The sequence below is a fragment of the Tarenaya hassleriana genome, unplaced genomic scaffold (assembly GCF_000463585.1).
Source record: "Tarenaya hassleriana unplaced genomic scaffold, ASM46358v1 Cleome17, whole genome shotgun sequence".
Taxonomy (NCBI): domain Eukaryota; kingdom Viridiplantae; phylum Streptophyta; class Magnoliopsida; order Brassicales; family Cleomaceae; genus Tarenaya; species Tarenaya hassleriana.
The window spans coordinates 1,349,831-1,371,852 of record NW_010965122.1 but is presented as its reverse complement, the minus strand read 5'-3'; the positions used below and the strand labels follow the sequence as shown (position 1 = coordinate 1,371,852).

At 37.3% G+C, this 22,022-nt stretch overlaps 3 protein-coding genes and 1 non-coding gene across 4 annotated transcripts; 2 read left to right on the top strand and 2 right to left on the bottom strand.

Annotated features, from left to right (window-relative positions):
* Positions 1-151: 151 nt before the first annotated feature.
* LOC104809943 (myosin-binding protein 7-like) lies at positions 152-3,422 on the bottom strand. Its single transcript, XM_010536075.2, has 4 exons — positions 3,097-3,422; positions 1,268-2,934; positions 1,049-1,095; positions 152-666 (listed from the first exon to the last, which is right to left on the bottom strand). The coding sequence occupies exons 2-4, from the start codon at positions 2,648-2,650 to the stop codon at positions 564-566; spliced, it is 1,533 nt and encodes a 510-aa protein (XP_010534377.1). The 5' UTR covers positions 2,651-2,934; positions 3,097-3,422; the 3' UTR covers positions 152-563.
* Positions 3,423-4,031: 609 nt separating this feature from the next.
* On the bottom strand, positions 4,032-4,104 carry TRNAR-CCU. Its single transcript has one exon. It is a non-coding gene; the product is annotated as a tRNA-Arg (tRNA).
* A 93-nt stretch (positions 4,105-4,197) lies between these two features.
* Positions 4,198-7,103, top strand: LOC104809942. Its single transcript, XM_010536074.2, has 9 exons — positions 4,198-4,339; positions 4,439-4,639; positions 4,776-4,914; positions 5,177-5,247; positions 5,378-5,423; positions 5,509-5,573; positions 5,665-5,777; positions 6,506-6,611; positions 6,696-7,103. The coding sequence occupies exons 1-9, from the start codon at positions 4,228-4,230 to the stop codon at positions 6,788-6,790; spliced, it is 948 nt and encodes a 315-aa protein (XP_010534376.1). The 5' UTR covers positions 4,198-4,227; the 3' UTR covers positions 6,791-7,103.
* Positions 7,104-9,910: 2,807 nt separating this feature from the next.
* On the top strand, positions 9,911-21,088 carry LOC104809941 (ubiquitin carboxyl-terminal hydrolase 12). The gene is made up of 32 exons (XM_010536073.1): positions 9,911-10,035; positions 10,341-10,404; positions 10,611-10,761; positions 10,858-11,015; positions 11,272-11,537; positions 11,631-11,849; positions 11,932-12,040; positions 12,121-12,236; positions 12,536-12,634; positions 12,805-12,914; positions 13,542-13,616; positions 13,803-13,881; positions 13,972-14,118; positions 14,203-14,283; positions 14,406-14,525; positions 15,302-15,424; positions 15,857-15,934; positions 16,049-16,137; positions 16,385-16,493; positions 16,582-16,650; positions 16,728-16,835; positions 17,886-17,941; positions 18,027-18,204; positions 18,298-18,399; positions 18,485-18,556; positions 18,876-18,941; positions 19,113-19,178; positions 19,564-19,650; positions 19,767-19,883; positions 20,006-20,080; positions 20,393-20,479; positions 20,573-21,088. Exons 1-32 carry the CDS (start codon positions 10,006-10,008, stop codon positions 20,612-20,614), a joined length of 3,348 nt encoding a protein of 1,115 aa, XP_010534375.1. The 5' UTR covers positions 9,911-10,005; the 3' UTR covers positions 20,615-21,088.
* The last annotated feature ends 934 nt before the right edge of the window (positions 21,089-22,022 follow it).

Here is a 22,022-nt window from a genome sequence, read left to right as displayed (position 1 = left end):
TTTTATCTAAGTTGAATAAAACTCACAAAATATAAAATATATATATATATATATTCATATTAAAAACAACTCATCATATAACGAAATAACAATTCTAACAAGAAAAAGACCTGTATCATCTAAAAATATTTACTTAAAATTCTAAAAAAAATAATAAAGGAAAATAAAATAGAAACAAAGAATCTGAAAAAAATATAATATATACACATCTTAGAGAATCAAATACGTGCCATTAGGAATCTATACAAAGCTCGTATAGCTTCCTTTCCTCTTCTTCAAGACTTATACCATCACTCCCACAACACGAAAAGGATCATACACACACAGACACAGTTTCCATCTAGAGAACACGCATCGAATGAAGAAGAAGATGAGATGAAGAAGATGCAGAACCACTGCACATAACAAGACAAATCACCGCACCATAGAGGAAACCAGATCGAAGAATGAGAATTTACCCGAGAAAACGCTTTGCAAACCGATGTTCATCAGGTATTCACATTTATGTGCTTCGATCCCCGGAGGTTTACACGGGAAAGAGGAATGATGGGTTTGTTTCAGTTTCAGACTTGTGTACTCGTAAGGCATCTCCATTGCCTTGTTCGAGGGCCTTTGTCTAATAGCATTAGAAGGCCATTGTTGCTTGATGACATTCCATACATGTACCTGCAGTTTTAAAACACAGAATGGACCGGGAATTAGTACGAAAGCAGCGGTCGGATGTGGTTAGTCCCATATCCCCGAAAGCTGATCTCTTTGACTCGGTCCATTCACATTTAGGAAACCCTAGGGAATTCATTGCGAGAACATGGTTCGACAGTGGAGTGCATTTCTTCATTTGGTTTCAAAAGTTTGTCTTTTTGTTTTTTCCCTCTGAATTCCATGTTTCTGTACACATTACTCCAACAGTTTCTTATGTTCTTACAAAGTACAATATTTGTTTGCAATAGAAATCATACTTTGATTGACGAAAATACTATAAGTGCAGCAAAACGATTATAAGAGAAGGACAAATTAATATCGGTTTGATAATGCCCAGTTCACTTACTTGCTTCGGCGAGCCTTCTTCTTCCAGAAAACCAAAGACACGATCCACTGCACAGACAAATTGAAAGGAGCAATTGAGGTGGTGCACTAAAACAATAAAGGATACAGAATGAAACAAGGTCACCCCAAACAAAAATAGTTCAAGTTTGGTTCAGCAAAATAGGGCATGCATTAAAATGGATATCACAACCGGGGATGTAGAACAAGAAAGCAAACCAACTTCGAAGATAGACATGAAAGAGAAAACCCCGACGGCAGAGGGTTTCCAGACAGGCATCCTCCGTTCCGGGACAACTTCCTTCGACAAATGTTGGGCGATTTCTTTCAGTAAGACCAATTGTGCTTTCTCAGTCCTCATAGACATAATCGCCTGTCTCATGGATTCCCTGTCAGCCTCCAGCGCTTGAAGCCTCATGTAGAGCTTCTTGATATCAGGATCACCGAGATCATGCTGATTCACCTGTCCTCTGGGAGAATTCCTCTCGATACCAGCCTCGCCGTGAGACACACCATTATGGACAGAATCAATGGTATAAATTCTATCATTCATGTCATCTACTATTTCAGATGAGTCGTCGTTACCCTTTGCAACGGTGTTATCTTCCGTGTATGAGACATCCTGCACTTTCTTGAAGCTATCATTGTCAGACCTCGGAGAATCAAAGAAAAGATCTGGTCTTAGTTCCCCTGTAGTTCCCAGGGGTGAACTTGAATTATCAACCGAAATTCTCTTGAAATGTCTGGGATGCCGAGGAGCCTGACCAACCACCACTTTTTCTATAACACCCCTCCCTCCTGATGATGAACCGCCATTCAACTGGGTGAAGCTAGGATTTCTCTCAATCTGGCTGATCCTACGTTCCAAACTGTTCAGATGTTCTCCTCCCCAAGGTGACTCGGCCAGTGGGTAGTACTCAACATCTGCAATATCAGTATCATCATCCAAAGGACCTGCGTTCTCATTTAAATTGCACTTTAGAGGAGGATACTCGTATGTGCGGAGTTCATACTGGGTGTCAATATCAACCATACTCGAGTTGCTGCTTAACAAGTTCTTCTCACCGTCAGCCTCTGCTTCCGAGAGCCCAAAACTCATCATCCTATGCTTATAAGCCTGGACCTCACATTGCAAAGCCTGAATCGTCTGCTCCCTGTTATAGACCAAATCTTCCAAAGCCAAAAGCTCTTGCTGGTCATGTTCCATTTTCTCCTCGGTAAAACGCTTAAACTGCCTAGCTTCCATTTGGATTTCAGCCTTTTCCCTCTGCAACCTCAATATCATTGACATCGCCTCATTTGCAGCTGTCGATGCAGCATTCCTCTCTTCCTCAAGTTCGGTGTACAAATCCTGAATTGCTTGCTGTTGACTGCTAACAGTCTCCCGTAACAACTCACATTCATTCTCTATCTGGACCCTGGCATTAGAAAACAAGTCCAGGTCCAGCCCCGGCACATGGAAACGGTTCTCACTCTCCAACTCGTCGTACTTCCGCTTCACAGATCGAATCCAGGAACCCGGGAAACCATTGTTTAGATTACAATTGCATTCACAATCACAACACTTGATCACATCTCCGGGAGAAGAAACCGTTCCAATATCCATGTTATATTTATTGTATCGAATTCCCAATTCCCAATTCCAGATTGCATCACACGGACATCACCAATCGTCCAAAAGTATATCACAAACCAAGCGTATCCTCATTCACCTGACCTTTCTCCGGAATCTAGATCCGGAGATCGATTTCGAAACCACAAACCCACAGTAATGCCAACTGTTCCTCTAGCAATCAAATCATGGGAGAAAGAAACAACCCTGAAATTTAAGCGGAGCTGGATTTGGGGGCAGTGACTTTCCCGGGAAAAGAATCCGGCTGAAGCCAAAGTCTGCGAAAAGCACAAGTTTCTCGAAATTAGCTAATAAGGAACTCGATTATACAACATAATCCATTCAAACCAATACGATGACATTTTTCCGCGAGAAAATTCTTCGCAGCACAATATCCCCATGAAGAATTTGAGCAGGAAACGGAGAAATCGACGACTTACCCTCTGACAATCAAGAAATGCTAGGAAATTTAATCCGACGAAGGACCTCCCCAAGGAAAGAACGTTTTTCTCAACGAAATGAGGAGCAGAAATGAATCCAAACTCGATTCGAAGCTAATTTCTTCTCCTTTGCTCCAAATATTCCACCAAACCCAACACCACAGAAAACTCTCTCTCTCTCTCTCCGTGAAGAAAAAGGAAAAAATCGTGTTTGGAGGGAAGGAAAAAGAAAATAAAAGTCGTGGCAACGAAACGAACACAGAGATTTTTTGAAACCCTAGCCCCTCTCCCTCTCTTGCTTCCCCGGTCTTATGAATTTTGTATTTATTTCTTTTATTTAAAAATAAATAAATATTGTTTGTTGCTATATTAATCGTCAAGGCTTTTTCATGGAGGTTCGTGCCAATGGCCACTGAGGATATTTGTGGTAAAATCGAGGAGGAGGAGGAAGAGGAATGGACGGTCCAGATGAGTTTAGAAATGAGATGGACGGCTGATATCTCCTGTTCGCTGAGGTGTCTTTACCTGGGGAATGTACATGTCAGCATATCTGGATAATTATTATTTATCTATTTTTTTTTTCCGCCAAATATGTAATATATGTATTTGTAATATTTATTAATGTTCCGATAATGTGTGACTAGTACAACATTAATATAGAAGGGCGTTTTTAATTTTGTAATGTGTGGGGGGTTTGTGGTTTTAGAATTCAAAGGCTTCTTTTTTTGGTATGAAAATTGAAAATGAAAGTAATGGTATTAGATGAATACAATGGGCTGGAAGATCTTTTATTGGACTGTGGACGTTGAAAATACTAGGAAGTCAAAACGGCTCAATTACAAACTTTTATATATATAGATTTTTCTCATACCATATATATAAATGTAAATATTAAATGAATGTTACAATTTAGATTAAAAAAAGGAAATAAATAACGCGCCAGGTAGGGGTCGAACCTACGACCTTCTGCTTAGGAAACAGACGCTCTATCCACTGAGCTACAGGCGCTTTGCATTTAATTTCATTTAAACACTTATTAGATTTAACTTAAATTCTCATTCCCGCCCAATATTCTCCGTTTCGATTTTACCTCTGAACAGAGAGAGAGAGAGAGAGAGAGAGAGAGGAGAGATGGAGGAAGAGATGAAGAAGCTGACCAAGAGCTTGGGAGGATTCTGCAACCATCTTCAAAGCAGCTGCGAAGCTTTTAGCCATTCTCTCCAGCGTCGTCCCATCCCTCTCGGTTCTTTCTCCGTTTCCCCCTCTTTTTTACTACTCATAAAACCCTAGATTTTCGTTTGCCTTCTTCAGTTAATCCACTCAATCTCGAATTTGGTTGCAGATTCGGCTTCTTCCACTTTCATTCAGGGCCTTAATCGTCGCCTTTCCGTGGCCGGAACCGATCTCAATTTGCTTGAATCTATGTCCTTCGGCACCATCTCCTTTGAAGAGCTTTTGGGTCACTGCAATCAGATATTCAAAAAGAACCACGGCGATATTCTGGTTCTCCAGGACCGACTTACGAGCTTTGGTTATGTTCCTGGTACGATAATTGCCTTCTTGTGGGACTTGAAGTTGATATTTGCATCTACAAGTGAATCTCGGATTCAATGTTTTTAAGTTTTTTTTTTTTTTTTTTTTTTTTTCTCAAAAAAGTACTGTTTGTTGTTTCGCCACAGAAACTGAAACTGATGATGACGGGGACGTGGGATCTGACTTGGGCGCTTCTCATCCTGTCGATGTGGAGAATTGGGATGAGGATTTGGACCCGCCTTCACACCCGCATTCAATCATAAAGGGATTAGAGGAGGACTCTCTGTATCCATTCTCTTGGCAACTTCCTCCAAAAAGAGAACTTTTTTTCTTCGTTCTTCATTGGTTTTGGAGTTTAGTTTAGTGCTGTAAAGAACTGTGGATTATTTGGTGCTTGCCTTAACGGATAAGGGGGAAAAAAAGAAAATCTTGCAAAATTTTGTCCTGAAGAAATCTCAAAATACTAGGATCTTATTATGATCAAGAGTCTTAGTCGAGGTACCATGTTGGTCTATTGGATTCTGTCTTTTCCTTAATGTTATCCAAGTTTAGATGAATCCCTGAGCTTGAAGAACCTTGGGCTTTCAGATGCTTGTCTTGCTACTTTAGCATCTGTAGGTAAGTGAGCAGCATTTTTGGCCACCAGCGGTTGATGAATTTGATTTATTGTCATTGCTTAGATTGCACTGTATCTTCTTCCTAATCTGTTCTAAGGTCTTAAGTTTTTTATGTTCGTTACTGTCCCCAGCTAATGATGTGATAAAGGAGCCTGACATTGTGCAAATACCAGTGAAGTAAGCTTCCATCTTAGAAATCGTGAGAAATTATGGTTTTCACTTGGTTCACTTCATGCCTTCTGTAAGCTTTCCTACTTTTTAGGGGCAAACCATTTGACACAAGAGAATCAATGCAAAGCGTTCCAGAGACTTCAGAGCTTTCTGATGGTCAGTTCTGAAGCCTTGCTAGTTTTCTATGTCGGTCAATCCTTTCGTTTATCTCAGATATATGATGGTGTGTGCTACTTTTGACCTACAGAAAAGGTACAGACAAAAACAGAGACGGGCAGGACTCCGGGGCAAATGATAGCAGTATCAAAGGAAGAGTATGAAAATCTTCCCCCTTACATGAAATGCCTAGCAGCATGGGAGGTATGTAGAATCGTAGATCATAAAAAATTTGCTGATAGACTCGAGCTTTGGTTTCTTCTCGATTAGCGTCATGGTATTATCTTTTCTATGAACTGGAGATTCCTGAACGAATTCTGGTTGGAGAGTGAAAAAAATTGTACTGCCCCTTGGAACTTCTGCCGAGTATTTGGCCAGCTTGATTTGTTAAGATTTTCTTACAATGCATAATGCCAAGTCATCAAATTCATTGTGACTGCAAAAAGGGAGCCTAGCAACTGCAATTTTTAGACCCAGCTTGCAATTCAATAGTTTCCGTCCTTAAAATTTTTAGCTCCGCAAAAGGAAAGAAATTAGCTTACAATACCTTTGTTATAATGTTTCTTCTTCTTTTTTCTACTTTCCTGTTCATAATTATGTCAAAGGCCATCTATTTCTTTGTATATGAGGAAGGTTATGTGATTTGATCAGATAGGATTATTCTGATGAAAATTTGCTTCCTAAACCTTCAATATATGTCGCTGCTCTTCATTTGTGAATGGATTTCTTTTTGTTTATTTGCAGTTTACGTTCTCACAGTTGATTCACTAAATGAATAAAGCATCTTCATGCTCTGATTTTTGTTTTATATTTTGACGCTGTCATCATTTAGGAAACACGTTTATGGTACAATTGAATCTAATGCTTAGTGTCCGGTTGTGTTCATCTTTTTTCGATTCCACAAATTTGTTTACCATCTGGTTGTGTTCCAGGATTTGCTCTGTGCTGTGGAGAAAATGAACTCAGCCCTCGGCACAAAAGAGAAAACTAGGGGATGTTACTACTTCCGTGGGGATGAGATTCAGACCATAGGCCTCGGTATGTTTAGGCGTTGTTTCTTGTTGTAATTTTATAAAAAATGCAACATAACCAAGTGCAGAAATTTCGTGACGCTTGTTGCAGGGAACAAGGAGAAAGCATACATGCTGATGCTTATGCGGATGAACAGGTTGGTCGTGGAAACCACTGACGGCATCATATCTTACCGAGTTGTATAGCCAATTGGATGCAATCTTCTTCTTGGAATTCTGTTAAATTATACAGAAACTTTTCAAAGAAACCCCTTTGGATCCGACATGATGAAACAAAAGATCCATTCAAGATCGAGCAACTTGGTATTTGGCTCTCAATCTTGGTTGTCTTCTTCAAGCTAAGTGAAGGGTTCTCTCTCTGTTACCTGAGGGAGTGGACAAGTTTCTTTTGTTTTTCATCGGTTTGTTTGTTTTTGGTTTGGTCTTCGATTTGATTAATTGGTTTGTATTAGGGATTTTCGATTTGGGAATGAACTAATGTTGGGTTTCTTTCGATTCAGGATTTGCTTTCTATTAAGAAAAACATTTACAATAAATTTTTCGTTTCTAAAAACAAATTCAATTTATTTAAAACATGTTACAAGATTTTCTAAAAACAGGGTTTTTAAAAATTCAAATTCTAAACTTTATAAAGTTAAAAAAAATATTCTTTTTCATTTTTTTTCATCTCATCTGGATTCTCAACTTTTCTCGGTGGATGGATATCTGCAAATATTGAAACTCTCATATGATCTTTAAATATCCAAAGATCGAGTGTCCGATCATGGTGAAGACGACACCGATATATTTAAAGAAGGCGAAACCAAAATGGGATACAAATAAAATTTTAGGAATCTATGTTTCCAACCTTATATCATTAAGAATCCTATTGTTTTTGTTTTGTAACTTCACTAGACATTTGGACGAGTTAATCGTGTGGATCTGAAGTTAATCTTGTTGGATTTGGGTTTATTTGAAAGAATCAAAACGGGCCTACCCCGTGAGAAGCCCGGTCCGTATAAAGTTTTAGAAACTTTAAATCTGCAGAATATTAAGAGAATATTCTTGTTTGAATTTGAAATTCAAATTCAAATTCAAATTGGATTCAAATCCGCAGAAAATCTATCAAATATGATTAAGATAAGATTGAGATAATATCAAATTTGAATTTTGAAATTCAAATTGATTTATTTTGAGATTCTCCCCTCTAGAGAAAAACACACAGAAAAGAAACAAACATTCTAGAGAAAAAAGAGCATTCACATATTTGCTCATATCCCTCTCTGAGTTCGCTTGGTATTTGGAAAGCTTCTTCCAAATACGCGGTCGTTGTATCCTGGGAGTTCACCGTGCTCCAATAGCCTCGAAGCTTTAGAGGTAGCACGGAAATCGAACGAAACTGTGTTTCACAGGCCTCGACAAAATATTCTTTTAATTTCAGGTACTTATCTGGAATCGTTCGAATTGCCGGAGTTTTGCTGTCGTCAACAAGCGCCGTCCCCAACAAATCTTTAGTCACACAACTAATTGTATCCCTCCTCTCTACATTGTGAAACCGAACTAGAGACCTTGTGGACAATCGGACAAGTTACACCCAAATCACTCCTTACACATTTCTCACACACGATAACCACTAAACCACAATAAAATGGGTGACAAGATGAATTCATTTCTTCTGAGGCAATTGAATAAAAAATCCGCAACAATAGCTTAGAGATTGTGTTTTTTGAAAATTGCATTTGAGTGTTTGGCTCCTTTTGCTGCTATTCTTTATCAAAGCAATGTCTGACCATTTTTTTTTAGTTTCGGTTATACGGTCACGATTTTAAAAAACTATAACCGGTTGTAATGTCAATAAGGTTTCGGTTCGATTATAACTCTAAAATTTTAGAACCGTAACAAAAGTTTGGATTGACTCTGTTCAATTCATTGTAAATATAAAAATATTATAGTCGAATTAAATTTAATTTGGTTTGAATAATGAAAAAATAAATGAGAGATAGAATCAAATATGCAACAGTAGATTAGATCGTTTTCTTCAGAAGTTGAAATCTGCACGGGCGTAGAAAATTATGTAGCAAATATTGAACGATTAAAACAAATCAATATGACCGCGTGATGCAATTTAAATGGCGAATATTAAATGTGATATGCAGTAATGTTATTGATATTTTTTTTATATAAAAATTATTTTATTTTGTATTTTTAATAAAACTGATGTTGCTTCTATTGTTCGAAATCCTATGTAAATTTTGAATGCATATTCACGTTGAAATCTTCTCTTTACTCACCCACCTCGTGGTGGTCGAGTGGCAAGGCCGTACAGGAGACTGGGTCTCTTTGAGATCGTAGGCCGCGGGACGTGGCCGGTTCGACTCCGCAGGCAGGAAGGGAGGTCTAACGCTTTCAACGGACAAAGGTTGATTCCGCATCTAAAATAGATATAATTGGACCGAAGATCCATATGAACCATCCTTATTAGAAAAAAAAAAAATCTTCTCTTTACTCATATGAACTTTTACGATCATTTTGAATCTTGATATCTATTTTAGATTAAAAAACAAATACGAGTTACCAAATTATATTTTCAATGCAAATATGAAATATCGAATCGGATTAAATAAAAAAAATATGAAAATTCTATTTGTATTAGAAAAACAAATGTTGGAAAATTAAATTAATTTATTATCCAATTTTATTCATCTAATGGAATATTAATATTAATATGATATAGTTAAAAAAAACCCAAACTACTAGAAGAAAGGAATCGTTCAAAGTCAAATCCACACGTATCAATTCAAAGTACAACAAACAAAAGTGAGTTCTAGAACTGGTTTGGGTTTTTTTTTTCTAATAAATGTGGCATTTTTTTTATATCAAAATTACACATTTTTTTTTCTTCATTTTTATGAGAATAAGTGCAGACTCTATTGTATCAAATTTTCAATTAATTATATTCCTTTTGATTTATTTTCATTTGAGTTTTTATTTGGGTTTACAGTTGAGTGAATTCAATTTTATATTTAATTTTCATTGAAAATATTTATTAAAAAGATATTTTATTATTTGTTGAAACTTCAATTCTATTAATTTAAACTTAAAAATTATAATCAATTCGTTTTTAAATCAGATACTCGGTTCGTATATACATTATTTAATCAAAATATGCTTTCTGACTATATAGAAATTACATTACTCTTAATTCACTAATCCCTTTATAATTAGGAAGTAGATTTAGTTTGAACTTTTTACTTTTACCGACAAAATACAATTTTATCGGATAAAAATTGAAAACCCCAATTTCTCATTATTTCCTCTCTAGTTGTTTTCTAGCTTTGCCTTCTTCTTCCTCTTCCTCCTCTCCCTCTGATTTTCTCTGTTCCTCGGTCTCTCGATCCGTCCATCGAATCTCTCTCCGACCAATGACTATGATGACTCCTCCGCCGCTCGATGTAAATCTGGATTCATCTTCGTGTTGTGTTGTGTTTTATGTTTTTCGATGTTTCTCTTTCGTATTCACTTGAATCTGATTTTGATTGTATGTTCGGTCTCGTCTAAGCTTATCCACTAGGGTTCACCTTCTTCGGATTTTGTTTTTGTTGTGGTTTTTTCTTTAAATCATCGACACTACTGCGGTTTTTTTTTTGTGTTCGTGATTGTGGTTCATGTTGAGTATGATCCCGAGGCAGCGATATTAGGGTTTCTTATCCCATGGTCAGAAGTCTGATTTCTGCGGGTTTCTGTTTGGATTTCGCAGCAAGAGGACGAGGAGATGCTCGTGCCGCATTCTGATGTGGTCGAGGGCCCTCAACCCATGGAAGGTGAAACTCTCGGTTTGATCGAATTTGACCTTCTGATTAGATTCTCATGTTCCTTTGATTTTGATTGGATGAATTTGATGCGATAGAGCTTGTGGGTATTGAATTGTAATTGTAGTGCCCATAGTGTAGGATTGATGGTTCACTTTGCTAGGGTTTTGTGATTTTTGGGATGTTGATCTTTTTATCAAGTGTTGATGCATTTGTAGTTGCCCAACCTGCTGAGCCGGCGAGCACTGTGGAGAACCAACCCGTCGAGGACCCTCCCACTCTGAAATTCACCTGGACTATCGCGAATTTCTCGAGGTTGAACACCAGGAAGCATTACTCTGACATATTTATCGTCGGAGGTTACAAATGGTAATTGGATAATCAGTTGTGATGCACTTTCTCGTCGCAATCTAATATTTGCATTTTGATTGATTGTGGCAACACACGTTTCTCTGTTTCTTGCAGGCGAATATTAATTTTTCCAAAAGGAAACAATGTTGACCATTTGTCCATGTACTTGGATGTTGCTGATTCTACAACTTTGCCGTATGGGTGGAGCAGATATGCACAATTCAGCCTGGCTGTAGCGAATCAAATCCATAACAAATATTCTATTAGAAAGGGTACTTCCGCTTGTTTAATTGCCGTTTATTTAGACACATATCTGAATGTATACTTTGAATTTAGAGAGTTCAAATATCAGTCTTGAAGAAATACTCACCGGAAGATCTTCTAAGGGAATTGGTCTATTGCTTTTTGATCATTGGCTGTTCTCACTGAATCTTTACCTTGGAATTCGGATGATTTAGATGCAAGTCGCCTTGTATGGATGAATCTTCAATTGTTATTGACATTCCACTTTTGTTTATGCTTCCATAGAGACTCAACATCAATTCAATGCAAGAGAAAGCGATTGGGGGTTTACGTCATTCATGCCTCTCAGCGAACTCTATGACCCTAGTAGAGGATATTTAGTGAATGATACTGTTGTGGTTGAAGCTGAAGTTGCTGTACGTAAGGTTCTTGATTACTGGTCATACGACTCAAAAAAGGAGACTGGTTTTGTCGGACTTAAGAACCAAGGTGCAACCTGTTACATGAATTCTCTCCTACAGACACTGTACCATATACCTTATTTCAGAAAGGTTGGACTGCATTTCATGTCATCCACACTGCTGAATAATTGTACCGCTCCCAACTGATTTCTGAATAAAGATCTGATCTGAGCTATGTTTTAGGCTGTCTACCACATGCCGACGACTGAGAATGATTTGCCCACAGCAAGTATCCCGTTGGCTCTTCAAAGTTTGTTTTACAAACTTCAATATAACGACACTAGTGTTGCCACAAAGGAACTGACAAAGTCGTTTGGTTGGGATACATATGATTCTTTCATGCAACACGATGTCCAAGAACTCAACCGAGTTCTATGTGAAAAGCTTGAGGACAAAATGAAGGTAATTTGTGTTTTGCTGTCGTTCTTTGCTTCTCTGATGGTGTTATGTTATTTTGATATTTCTCCTTTTTTTCTTTTTTTAGGGAACAGTTGTGGAGGGAACAATACAACAGTTATTTGAGGGTCATCATATGAATTACATTGAGTGCATAAATGTAGATTACAAATCCACACGAAAAGAATCGTTTTACGGTAATTTATTATAAATAATCCACCATATTTGTTAACCTATTTTGTGAAGCCAGTTAATATATGCACTTCTCCCATGACAGATCTCCAGCTTGATGTTAAAGGGTGCAAGGATGTTTATGCTTCTTTTGACAAGTATGTCGAAGTTGAACGCCTTGAAGGAGACAACAAATACCATGCAGAAGGACATGGTTTGCAGGTTGGCTGTTCTATGCCTTTCCTTCGTGTAACATTTTCTTGTGGAATTAAGTAACTTGCAATGTTTCGGTTTTGGTATCTATATCCTGCAATATTGTTTGGTCTTCTATTTTCTGCATACCATTTAGTGGGGAAAGTTTTCATATTGTGTGGAACTGTTTCCTATCTTAAGAAGTTTCTCCAATCATTATTTTTTTTAAAGCTAATGCAGTTGTATTTGACTTGCTGTAATAATTAATGTGAGAATGTAATTGACTTATCTAGTCTTATCATGGAGGAACTCTATGTTTATTGTTTCAGGACGCCAAGAAAGGTGTTCTATTTATAGATTTTCCACCAGTTCTTCAACTTCAGTTGAAGAGGTTTGAATATGATTTTATGAGGGACACCATGGTGAAGGTTAGTATTTAAAGTTCCAGGTACCAAGAAAGGAGTGGCCATGTTACTGTATGTTTATACTTTCAGTTTTTGTGATGGTGACCTGATTCAAAGATCTTTCTTTTTCTTTTTCATTTTTGGTTTGAATGAATATTAGCCTGTGAGTGCTGATGCATCCTTTATTTATCTAGATAAATGATCGATATGAATTTCCTCTTCAACTGGATCTTGATAGAGAGAACAGAAAGTATTTATCCCCTGAAGCAGACAGGAGTGTCCGCAATCTGTACACACTTCATAGGTAAATTTGTCTTTGTACTTAATTTCTACTGACTTCACATTTAGATAATAACCTCTTCTGATTTTACATTTAGATGTAGCAATGTCCAGTGGAGTTTGCATTAAAGGTTTCACTTCTCTATACAATTCTACTGTTGGATATATATTAATATATTTAGGCTGTCTTCCTTCAAAATTTAGTTCCAGGCACGTTTCATTGTTTACTAGGTTCCTCGTCTAAAGGAATAGTCCACCTGTTGTTTAGTTGTCTTACTGTACTTAAATAGTTAAGTCTCATGTATGTGCCTTTATATCAATGGCGGCAGTCATGCAGCTCGTATACGAGTGAAAGGCAAAGTAATGGTTTTCATTTAGTTGTTTCTCATATGCCCGGTTTACCTTCTCACTTTTCTGCAGTGTCTTAGTTCCAGGCACGTTTCATTGTTTACTAGGTTCCTCGTTAAAGGAATATTCAACCTGTTGTTTAGTTGTCTTACTGTACTTAAATAGTTAGTAGCATGTATGTGCCTTTATATCAATGGCGGCAGTCATGCAGCTCATTTATGAGTGAAAGGCATAAGAAAGTAAATGGTTTTCATTTAGTTGTTTGTTTCTCATTTTTCTGGTTTACCTTCTCACTTTTCTGCAGTGTCTTAGTCCATAGTGGAGGAGTGCATGGTGGTCACTATTATGCCTTTATAAGGCCAACACTCTCTGATCAGTGGTACGCAACTTTCTGTTCTGCTGTCAAGAACCTTTCACTGCTCTGCTGTCAAAAACCTTACATGTCTTGTATGCTTGATATTATACTTTGTCTTGCTTTTAGTTATTTTATCTGTCTCTCTGTCTGCTTGATCTTCATGTTCTCATAGGACCTTTCTGCTTTCGCTCAATCCGCTACACTGTGCAGGTATAAATTTGATGATGAGCGAGTAACCAAGGAAGATATGAAAAGGGCCTTGGAGGAGCAGTATGGTGGTGAGGAAGAGGTAGGATTCTCTCGCTAGTTTTTCTATGTTTTACCTGCTGTGCTCGTTCTTAAATCTCCTGACATCCTTTCTTCTTTGATTTCCCTTCAGTTGCCACAAACTAATCCTGGTTTCAATAACCCTCCTTTCAAATTCACGAAGTACTCGAATGCATACATGCTTGTATATATTCGTGAAAGTGATAAAGATAAAATAATTTGCAACGTCGATGAGAAGGACATTGCGGAACATCTAAGGGTAAAAATGTTCTTTCTGTCATCTGTTTGCCTTAATTATGCATGTTTGTCATTGCACCTTACCCAATTCAGTATGTAATGACAGGTGAGGCTGAAGAAAGAACAACAAGAAAAGGAAGATAAGAGAAGATACAAGGCACAGGCACACCTTTTCACCATAATTAAGGTTTGCTTCTACTATTAAATTGTTTTCTGCTGTAGAGCACTGATGTATCTCTGAGAAAGTCATTGCTCTCTTCTCTCTCTCTCTAGACCATTACTTATGCATTTTATGACTGTATTATAAAGGTTGCTAGAGATGAAGACCTTACTGAACAAATTGGGAAGGATACATATTTTGATCTTGTTGATCATGACAAAGTTCGCAATTTCCGAATCCAGAAACAGACACCCTTTCAACAGTTTAAGGTACTTGCCAGAATATTTTCTTTCTCTTTACTGCTTAACTTGGCTTTCATCTGTTGAAGAAAACATTGCTTCTTCTGTGGGAAATGTGTTTTACAAAGAAGTTACTTTCTGGTAGCTTAAATCTACTCTGAAGCAAAGTTGACCAAGGATCTTGAATCTTCTTTCGGAGATCTCTGCTTTCTTTCAGAAACTTGTTTACTTTTAAGTATTTCAGCTTTACTGAGAACAACTCCACGTACAATAGATTAACAGAGAAAATATCTTTCACGGTCATGATTTGTTCTGCTATGTTGTTTGTGTATGTAATATTGCGCTATTGTACTTATTGATCCCCGTTGATTTTAACGAAATTGTGTGGAAGAAATTAATTGGTCTAAGTTTTTTGTTGGTGTTATTCCTGGTGATATCATATTTCTTGATCCATAAGCCTAAAAAGGGCATTTTCCAAAATTTTGTGGAAAAAAATTAATTGTGACAAGTTGACTGGGCTCATTTTTAAGGTGATTCTTATAAAAGATCCTTTAATTAGAGTGACAAAAATCAGAGATAATTATTTGCATTTTCCCTGAATTTCTGTACCTTGCTGCAAATGCATTTCTTTCAACATAGTTGTCCTTAATGTCTGAATTCTGATACTGACTTGTGTGGAGTTTTAGCTGCTCACTGTTTCTACTTGTAAATATATTGTTGCTATAGTAATAGTCCCTTGTACTTCAGCCGGTTGTATTCTTTAAAGAAACCCATTTGTTGACCTCCAATTTTCTACTGGACTATAGGAAGAGGTTGCCAAAGAGTTTGGTGTCCCAGTTCAGTATCAGCGTTTCTGGATCTGGGCAAAGCGGCAAAACCATACTTATCGTCCCAATCGACCCCTAACGCCTCAGGAGGAATTACAGCCGGTAGTTTATTCCTGCTCACTCATTTTAGTACCTATGGTTTACAGCTTTCTTCGTCAAATACTTTTTTGTTCGAATTTGGATTACAGGAAAGAATATTCAACCATGTTTATAACCTAATCATTTGCTACCTTCTTTATTCTGTCGGGGGTCTGTCTCTATTATGCAGTATTAATTTTGGGGAAATTTTGGGGTCCTTTATTTCACCATCCTTTTAGAGCTCTCGTGCTTTTAGAGCTTTCATTCTTGGAGAGCTCTCGTGCTTATGTTTTCTGTTTGTTACCAAGTGGAACCCTGTGCAATGGCTAACTATAGTGGTTGACGTTTTACTTATATATAAGAGGAGTCTCCGCCTATAATTCTTTATGCATAAACCAATTCTGCCTTATTTCAGATGTGTTTATTCGGACTACTTTATTTAAAATATGTTTATAGGTTGGACAAATAAGAGAGGCATCAAACAAGGCAAACAATGCAGAACTGAAGCTGTTTCTGGAAGTAGAGCGTGGGCCGGTAAGAATACCTTGTTCCAAAGTTTATTTTCTGCGGTCTTGTATGACTGAATGGGAAACTGAATAGACTGATCAACTGGGAAGAAAAGCTAAAAGTTTTCTCTCGAATATTCAGGATTTGCGTCCTATTCCTCCTCCAGACAAGTCCAAAGATGATATTCTTCTTTTCTTTAAGCTTTATGATCCTGAAAAGGCAGAAATAAGGTAATATGCGTTTTCACCTTTTTGTTTTTTCTTCTCTTCCTCCTCTTGAATTGCCCACTACAAGTCTAATAAATTAATAATCCCCTAAATGAAATGAAATCTTTCTTTCCTCTTCTTTTCAAGCGGAAAAGTTCTCAAATGCATTTTCCCCTTTTCTTTCCATTTCTCCATTCTGTTTTCAATTTGATCTACTAGACTTCTTTTCCTTCTTGAGTGTTTCATAACATTTTCTTCTTTGTGTTACCAGATATGTTGGCCGACTCATGGTGAAAAGTTCCAGCAAGCCTATGGATATTATTGAAAAACTGAATGAAATGGCTGGCTTTGCTCCTGATCAAGAAATAGAACTTTTTGAGGTTTCCTTCGCCTGCCTTGTCTCCAGCTTTTCTGTCATGCTTATGGATGTCCAATATTTAATTTAGTGCTTTTTTGGGCTGATTTCAGGAAATAAAGTTCGAACCTTGTGTAATGTGTGAACATCTGGATAAGAAGACTTCGTTCAGATTGTGCCAAGTAATGGTTTAATTGTAGTATTTGCTGAAATGCTTCAGTCCGGTTTCAGTCTCATGACATGGTTTTATTGCCTGTAGATTGAAGATGGAGATATCATTTGTTATCAGAAAGCTCTGACTAACAAAGATAGTGAATGCCAATACCCTGACGTGCCTTCATTTTTGGAGTATGTCCAAAATCGACAGGTATATTCTGCATAGCATTGTTAGTAATAGTTAATCTTGCTAGATTATCTTGTTAGAATGATGTTAAAAGTCTTGAGTTGTGTTTGTTAGGAGTTCTTCCAAATCTTGCTAGAGTTATGGTAGACGTTGAATTATGACAGTTAGATTTCTGTCAAGTTGCAATTATGTATTTACAAATGTAGGCCAGACTACTAGAACGACCACACATGCAGTCTCCAAACTTCCATGACCTATCGTAATTTGGTGTAAAAGTTCCTTTTCTCCATCGCATTTGGAGGGACATGTTTTCCAATAACTTCTTTCTACTGTTTGTGTGGGTGACTATTACCCGTATATCACATCAAGTCTACATATCTGCTTCATCTGATGATATATATTCTTCAGTGTCTCTTTCCTTCCATTATATTAAAATGATATAAATCCACCAAATTCTCTTTCTTTCCTCTGTGGCATCAGAATTGTTCATATATCTGTGCGGGCCTACTTTAGTTTGACCCATCAGTGATTCAGTGTAGCTGTCATATTTGTGTTCTATGTGACCTCTGGCTTATGCCTTATCCTTCTACTGCTTTCTCTCTTCTACCTTCTGCCTACTATCTTTGTAGAAGAGGTGGCACTTGTGTACCCTTCAGCCCTTTGTCAGAAGAATTAGGAGCATAGCTATGCTTATTACGATTATGCGCAATTTGCAAATAAGTATGTCGTGGGTTAAGTATGATAGTAGGAGGATCCATGTATATCTGATGTAGCTTGTATTTTCATGTCATAGTTTGGAAGGAAAGTAATCTAATTTTCTATATATCGTTGGGTTTGTGGAAATCTTCTTTAGCATTATGTTAAAAAAATAAAATATAGTATGAAATTAGACATATGTTTTTCAAAACCTTTTATATTTTTTCCTTAACAATGGAGGAACTAGTCTGGTTTAAGAAATGCACAAACATTCTGCAACTTAGCTGTAAACGCTGTATAGTGCTGAATATTTTTCTAATTGTTGGCTGCCATGGTTCTGTTTGGCGCTATTGAGTAATGTGGTTTTTTATTTTGTAGCTGGTTCGATTCCGTTCTCTGGAAAAATCGAAAGAAGATGAGTTTGTTCTGGAGTTGTAAGTATCTCTGTTGACACTGCACTATCTGCATACAGAGCAGCCTTTCTTTTTTTTCCTCACTCATAATTCTTATTATTTTTAGGTCTAAGCTGCATACCTATGATGATGTTGTGGAAAGATTGGCTCATAAGCTTGGTTTGGATGATTCATCCAAAATTAGACTTACATCTCACAATTGCTACTCCCAGCAACCCAAGCCTCAGCCTATAAAGTACCGTGGAGTAGAACATTTATCTGATATGTTAGTCCATTACAATCAGGTAACTGATGTGAATTTGAGAGAACTCAATTGATTCTTCGGCACAATGTTTGATACAGGTTTCCTATTAAAGGGTGTTTCTTGTTTTCTGCAGACATCTGATATTTTGTATTATGAAGTTCTGGATATTCCTCTTCCAGAATTGCAAGGACTTAAGACTCTAAAAGTTGCTTTCCACCATGCCACAAACGATGAAGTATGTATTGATACTGTCACTGTGATATGTGTCCCTCTTTTATGCATTGTTTTTACAGCTGAGCTTCCCCCTGCCAAATTTGCAGGTGGTTATCCATAATATCAGACTACCTAAACAAAGCACCGTTGGAGACGTTATAAATGAACTTAAGTCAAAGGTGAGCTCTCTTGCAGTTTTCTCTGTTACCGTTACTTCCTTAGTCTCTCACATAGGTGGTTCTGCCTTTCAAATTATAATATAAACTCTGCTCTCTGTCCTGTCTTTCTGTAAAACTGGGAGGACTACTGGAGATTGATATTGTGCTGTCTAAGTCACACGAGATGCATACAGATTACTGGCTCTACTCTGTTAGCGACATATGCATGTTTGTTTCCAAGGAAGCTTCTTTTCAAAGCTTGGAAGGGTTCAAGTTTTGTTGGCTAAATTGCCTAGTGTATAGTTTGCAAGTTTATACGAAGTTTACACTTGTGAAACAGGTGGAGCTTTCTCATCCAGATGCAGAACTCAGGTTGCTTGAGGTGTTTTACCACAAAATCTATAAGGTAACAAGCTAACTTGATTCGCTTTCTTACGTACATTGTAGTTTCTGCTTCCCTTCATTATTCTGAGAGTGTAGCTCATTAGCTACCAAGCTCTGTGTGGTGAAAATGTTGTAACACTGGAATTTAGCTAATTTTAACTCAAATTTTCTGTATATATATATGGCCTTGCAGATCTTTCCAACGACTGAAAGAATTGAGAATATCAATGACCAGTACTGGACTTTGCGGGCTGAGGAGGTAATGTCATCAGGCTAAACTCACACTCTTCCTTACTTGCAACGTTGTAGCCTTTTTCTCTATCTTCATTGCTGTTCATCTTTTCTGGTCTGGTTCCTGGTTTTGTTTCATCTCCTTGTGAATAGTTGAATGCCGGTTGGTTTCGCTGAATGTTGGCTTATCCTGCTTTGCTGTTTTGTATTTTGCGCTTTTAGAAAGAAAAAAAATTGAAACGTGGTGATTATTCCACTGCACGAGCTAAACAATTGCATATATGCAGATTCAAAATACTGTTGTAGTGTTAAGAATGTATTTTAGTTAAGTAATTTAAATGGATGCATATTTTGGCTAATTATGACTCTAATTATTCAGAGATACTTACATCTTATGTTTCCCACAACCTTAGGTTCCTGAAGAAGAGAAGAATATCGGTCTCAACGCTCGCTTAATCCATGTCTACCACTTCACTAAAGAATCGGGGCAAAATCAGATGGTAATGAATTATCAAGCTTAAAAGTTTGTATGAATTCACAGAAATTGCTTGTTTTACAGTCTTTCTAATCGGAATATCCTAATTGGTGATTTGTGTTTTGTGTTTTTGTTCGGCAGCAAGTACAAAATTTTGGTGAACCCTTCTTCTTGGTAATCCACGAAGGTGAAACTTTAGAAGAAATCAAGACCCGTATCCAAAAGAAGCTGCATGTTCCCGATGAGGACTTTGCCAAGGTATCTGTGTCTTTTAATTATCCAGGCCTTGTTCATGTCTATAAAGATTCCAAGGTTAATAAATTGGCTAATTGCTTTCAATGGAATTAAGTTTATCACTGATACATGCTTTCTTTATCCAGTGGAAATTTGCTTTTATGTCGATGGGACGACCCGAGTACTTGCAGGACACAGATGTGGTCTATAATCGCTTTCAGGTTATATCACTTGCTTCTTATCCTCTATACTCAGGCGAAAAAAGCTTTTTGTGCTAGTTTGTGTTGTCATGAGGATTTCGGTTTTCGGCTTTTGGTTCTGGTTCAGTTTTTCGAGGTTTTATATTAGATTCGGTTCGGATTTGGTTCTATTGACAAAAATGTTTGTTTTTCAAAGAAATTTTTGGATTTTTTTTGGTTATCTTTATATTCTGTTCACGTTCAGTTTTAGCAAATATATTGGATTCGGTTTGGTTTGGTTTTGCATAAACAAACCGAAATGCTTTATTGGTTTGGTTAAAATGATGTTGACAGAGAAGAGAAGTATACGGTGCATGGGAGCAGTACCTTGGGTTGGAGCACTCTGACAATGCTCCTAAGAGGGCTTATGCCGTGAACCAGGTCAGAAATCCATCCTCTTTTTTTCTTTTACTGAATTCCGATTCTAGAAAACAAGTACAGTTATTATTAACAGTGTTCCTATACCCCTTGTAGAACCGACACACGTATGAGAAGCCGGTGAAAATATACAATTAGAGAACCGATCACCCGATAATACACGCTGCGCTATCGGTACATACCCAACGATGAGGCCATCTATAGAAGGAAGAACCCGGAGAGAGGGGTGGGGGGTATTTGATGTGAGTGTTTGTGATGGCTTTAGGGTCTAGAGGATTTGATTCGATACACAGATAATATCCGGTGGCAGTTGGGTTTTTTCTTCTTCGTTTTGTTTTCGGTTTTCCTCTGAAGAAGTTGTGTGCTTTATTTATTTTGCTTTTTTGTTGGTTGTCAATATGAAGATATGTGAGAATTAAGGACACTGAAAATCTCCATTTTCGGACGGAGGGAAAGCGTTGGTTGGCTTTCCGGTTTGTAGATACCCGGACGTTGTAATTTAGCGGTTGGAGGAGGAGGGAGAGAGGGCGAGAACTTGTTGGGGGATCTCTGTATTTGCAGGTATAGTTTGGTCTCTTTTGCAAGTTCCAATAATATTTATTTTTCAAGCTCCTCTCTCTCTCTTCCATGGTAATTAGGGTTTTTTCCAGTGTTTTTTGTGCTTTTGTTAATCTCTTTTGGTATTTTTTTTTCCCTAGGGGGGGAGTATTTTGTGTTTTGGTTCAAGTTCGGTTTGTCTATTTTCAGATTCAAGTTCTTCGGTTTTATAAAAAAATTATGGATATTCAGGTTTTATATTGGAATTTATTCGTTTTGTTATTTGGTTTTGTTATGAAAATATTTAACTTCAAAAAAGTTAGTTTTCTCCATTATTTTTTATATTCTATCCAAATTTTTTTTTTCGATTTTAGAAAAATAATTAAAATTTAATTTCAATACCGATTTCGGTTTGAGTATAATTATATATTATATTGATTCCGTTCTGCATAACTTAAAATGTCGATCCTTTTTGTATTTGCGTTTAGTCAGGTTCAAAGATTCGGTAGATTGGTAATAATATAACCATCTTTTCTTTTCCTTTTATTATTGCTTTTGTTGTCAGTGGTTTTTTTTTTGTTCTTCCAATTGGACGGGGTAATACGTGCCTGTTGAAAACAAAAAACCCGCAGGCATGTTAATGTAATATCTGCCGTCAGCCTTGAATTGTAACAATGTGCCGTTACATTCCACAGAGACTGGGTCAATGAGAATTTTTTCTTTTTCGTGAATCGGTTGTGGAATGGCAAAGATTTTGAATTTAATCAACGTTAAAGAGCTAATAAATGGGGCGAAGAAGAAAATAAAAGATTCCGAATTGTTTACAAAGTCCAAATAATAAAGTGCAAAGGCATAGGCATCGTTTGCTTCTGTAACCCGCACAAGGAGTCCTCGAGCCATTTGTCCTTCCAGTGCACGTTCACCGAACCTTCGGTCCGATTACATCTTCCACGGTTCGGGAGCAGTCTTTGAAATACATCTAAGGGTTTAGAGAACAACACCCTCAATG